General features: G+C 41.4%; 1 protein-coding gene across 1 annotated transcript in view; it reads left to right on the top strand.

Annotated features, from left to right (window-relative positions):
• LOC112138372 (protein-tyrosine kinase 2-beta) overlaps window positions 1–3856 on the top strand; it is a 27175-nt gene that overhangs the window by 2221 nt on the left and 21098 nt on the right. The window contains exons 2-5 of the mRNA XM_024260924.2: window positions 1852–2030; window positions 3086–3173; window positions 3257–3336; window positions 3418–3480. Coding sequence (XP_024116692.1) covers window positions 1852–2030; window positions 3086–3173; window positions 3257–3336; window positions 3418–3480 — 410 coding nt within the window. The remainder of the gene's footprint in view (window positions 1–1851; window positions 2031–3085; window positions 3174–3256; window positions 3337–3417; window positions 3481–3856) is intronic.

Genomic DNA, 3856 nt, shown 5'->3' with positions numbered 1-3856 from the left:
GCTGCATTCTACTTTAGTGCTGCCACAAAAAATTACTTTAATAGTCGACTAATCATCGATTTTCTTTCCCAATTAGTTGACTAATCAGGTCATGCGCAAACTGGATGTAAAGCACAAATCATCATCATTAGCTTTATAGTAACTAAAAACAAGATATATAGCATTACATGCAATAATGTTAGTGTGAATGCTGTAAGCTGAATTTGGCCGCTGAAGATGCTAGTGCTGATAGCTGAAGGTGCTGAAATTGATAGCTGAAATCGCAGAAGCTGATAGCCAGCTAAATTATTCGTTAAATGCCAAATTAGCCTAAAAAACTGATAAAAGTTTAAGTTAGTCAAAACAGCTAGCATGCAGCTGAAATATTAGCTACACTCCAAAATAGGGCCCTGCGACGGACTGGCGACCTGTCCAGGGTGTACCCCGCCTTCGCCCTTCAGTAGCCGGGATAGGCTCCGGCACCCCCGCGACCCCGAACGGGACAAAGCGGTCAGGAAAATGGATGGATGGACTCCAAAATAGTCTAAGAAACCTTTATAAATACTAAAATAGTCCAAAAAGCTAGCAGAATGCCACGATGACTTTCAACTTTACTACACTTCAACTCCATCTAATATAAAGTAACGACTAATCGACAATTAAGTTATTTGTCAACTGTTTTAGTAGTTGATTAGTTTTCGATTAGTCGATTAATCTTGGCAGCCCTATTCCACATAGAAGAGGAAGTAGACGTTATTTTATCCTGACTCTGTTTCACTGCAAATTTACTTTCTAGTGCAAGTCAAACAAAGCTTAAGGTCCATAAAGCTAAATCAGGGTCAGGCAGGCAGAGGTCAGGCGCCGGCATAACAATATCAGAGATCAGGCGTGGGTCGGGGCAGGCGGCAGACAGAGACAGTCGGGAGAGAATCAGATCAGGAGAGAATGCTCAGTATGCAGGCAGAGTGGCACCAACAATACTTTGCACTGAGTGAGGCTCTGTGCTCTTTAGTGTCATGTGGGTGATTGTCACTGAACACCAGGTGAGCGGCATCCAGGAACTATGTGCTGGGGCGGCTGGGAGATTTAGGCCGAATTCTTCCCCTACCCTTTGACTTATCCCCATTCCTTCCAATTGAAGGGATATTTGATGGGAAAGGGAGTTCTGTATCCCTTGTTCTGTGCCATGGAGAAGAAGCGCTTTTCTGAGCGCTAGCAGCTCAGCGCTAAGATATTTGACCGGGGAGGAATTTGGACTTGGTCGTAGTATAAATTTTTCAAGGTTGAGGTTTTTTAAATATAAAATATCCTGATCTGCCATCTACCTCGTCTTGTCTGCACCACTCATTGACCACAAACTTGTTTATATAGATGTCAGTATCTTTAGAAAACACACTTAACATGTTTAAGAACACACAATCTCGAAGATCCCTAAATATCACTGCAAAAAATACACTGAAGACAATCAGGTCATGAGGTCTGAAAAGCATAAACACCCCCCAATAATGAATTAAGTGCAAGTGGAACAGGCCACCGCAAACCGCATGACTGCTACAAGGACGCTATGAATTATAAAGCATGCGTGAGGAAGGATGGATATAGATTCAGGTCTGTTGAGGTCAGGAGGTACCAGACCTATGTTGTGCTCTGTGTTAATGTACTTTTATGTGTTCTCTATTCCAACCGAAGAAACTCACTTCTGCTGTTAGCACACAATTCTGCTGATGCATCAAGCCAGATAAAACAGTAAAAACAGGAAGTCCAGATTAAATGTTAGACAGCAGAAGTAAAAATAACCTCCACAGAGACGTGGTCACCGTGAGACGCTTTCGCTGACCGCTCCGGTGTGCGTTCTTCTGGTTCCTGCTCCAGGCTGTCATTGGTGTCGTGCTGTCCAGCGGCTGCGTGGGTCCTAGCATCAAATACGACCTGTGCTACGGCCTCCTGCTCAAACACCTCAAGTCCCCGGAGATGCACTGGCTGCACCCCAACCTGACCGTGGCCGAGCTCACCCAGCGCTATGAGCAGCAGCACCTCGAGGCTGAGTGGAGGTCATCTTCTGCTTTATACCATTTACTACTTTTGGTATCGATGCTTAAGTGCAGGGGTGTCAAACTCAATCGTACAAGGGGCCAAAATCCAAAACACACCTTAGGTCGCGGACTGAACAGGATAAACATTTATAGAACACTCTAAAACTACATTTTTAAAACTTTAAAACCGTAACTTTTAACGTAATTATGAACTAAATATATAGCATTACCTGTGATAATGCTAGTGTGAATGCTCTAAGCTGAATTTGGCCGCTGAAAATGCTAATGCTGATAGCTGAAGATGCTGAAATTGATAGCTAAAAATGCTTAAGCTGATAGCTGAAATAACTAAAGTTACTAGCCGAAAACCCTGGAGCTGATAGCCTAAAACCCTGAGGCTGATAGCAAGCTAAAATAACAGCTAAATCTCAAATTAGCCTAAAAAAAAAAAGTCTAAATTAGCCAAAACAGCTAGCATGTTGCTGAAAAAATAGCTAAACTTTATAATGGCCTAAAAACTGAAAAAAAGCCTAAGTTAGCCAAGACAACTAGCATGTCGCTGAAATATTTGCAAAAAACTCCAAAATAGCCTAAAATAAACTGAAAAAACTAAATAACCCAAAACAGCTAGCATTTGGCTGAAATATTAGCTAAATTACAAAATAGGAAAAAAAATCTTAGTAAATGCATAAATAGTCCAAAAGCTAACAGAATGACATTTTTTTTTAACTTTAAAACTGTAACTTTTGGACATAATTATGAATAATAAAAAGGCAGGAAAATTATTCCAGAATAAATCAACTTAAACCTTCAATAACTTTCAATGTTTTACTCTCCATAAAAATATATTTTATAATATTACAAGTTATTTACTTATATACTTATTTCTAATACAAGTTAGAAATAAGTGCAAGATAACATCGGGCCATTAATAACAATAAAATAAAATGATCTGGAGGGCCGGATAGAATTACCCAGAGGGCCGGATCCGGCCCCCGGGCCTTGACTTTGACACATGTGCTTTAGTGGGTCCCATTCACTTTACTGTAAAAACGTGGGTCCTCTTTGTGCAGGTATGACCTGAGGATCAGATACATCCCGTCGGACTTCCTGGAGGCCTTCAAAGATGACCGGACCACCATGCTTTACTTTTACCTGCAGGTCTCTGATTAGGATGAAGTTTGTTTCAGAGTAAAGACGAGTGTCAGTGCGATGTTGGAATCATCACTGTGCGCTCTCCACAGGTACGAAGCGATTACATGCAGCAGTACGCCGCCAAGGTCAGCGATGGGATGGCCTTACAGCTGGGCTGTCTGGAAATTAGGTAACAGCTGGACCGAGAAGGTGGTAACACACACATGGGTGAACGCATTCATTAAAGACAATGACATCTTTGTGGTTCCAGGAGGTTTTATAAAGATATGAATCCAAACGGACTGGAGAAGAAGTCCAACTTCGAACTGCTAGAGTAAGTCTCCGCTTTCCCCCACCGGTCTGACCTCAAAGAGGAAAGCTGACCTTTACGCATGAAGAGGAAGAACGCAAATCAAATCTCTTAGAACAGCGGTCCCCAAACCTCCACATTTTCCAAGCCCACACACACTATCCAGACCCACATAGAACACGACTTTTTATTCCACCCTTCTACAGTCTGAACTATGACGGGAGAGGATAGAATATTTATTGGTTTGATAGTGATTCACTTTTTCTTTATTATCATATATGTTATGTATGTTTTTTTGGATGTCCATATCCCTTCAGCTCTTTGAGCTATTAAGATTTTCAGCTCTTTTTATGGTAGCTTTTTCAACTATTTTAGGATTTTCTAAGGATCTCTAGCCTAT

Source organism: Oryzias melastigma, unplaced genomic scaffold (genome assembly GCF_002922805.2).
Source record: "Oryzias melastigma strain HK-1 unplaced genomic scaffold, ASM292280v2 sc00160, whole genome shotgun sequence".
In the NCBI taxonomy this organism is placed as follows: domain Eukaryota; kingdom Metazoa; phylum Chordata; class Actinopteri; order Beloniformes; family Adrianichthyidae; genus Oryzias; species Oryzias melastigma.
This window is presented reverse-complemented; position numbering and strand designations above follow the sequence as displayed.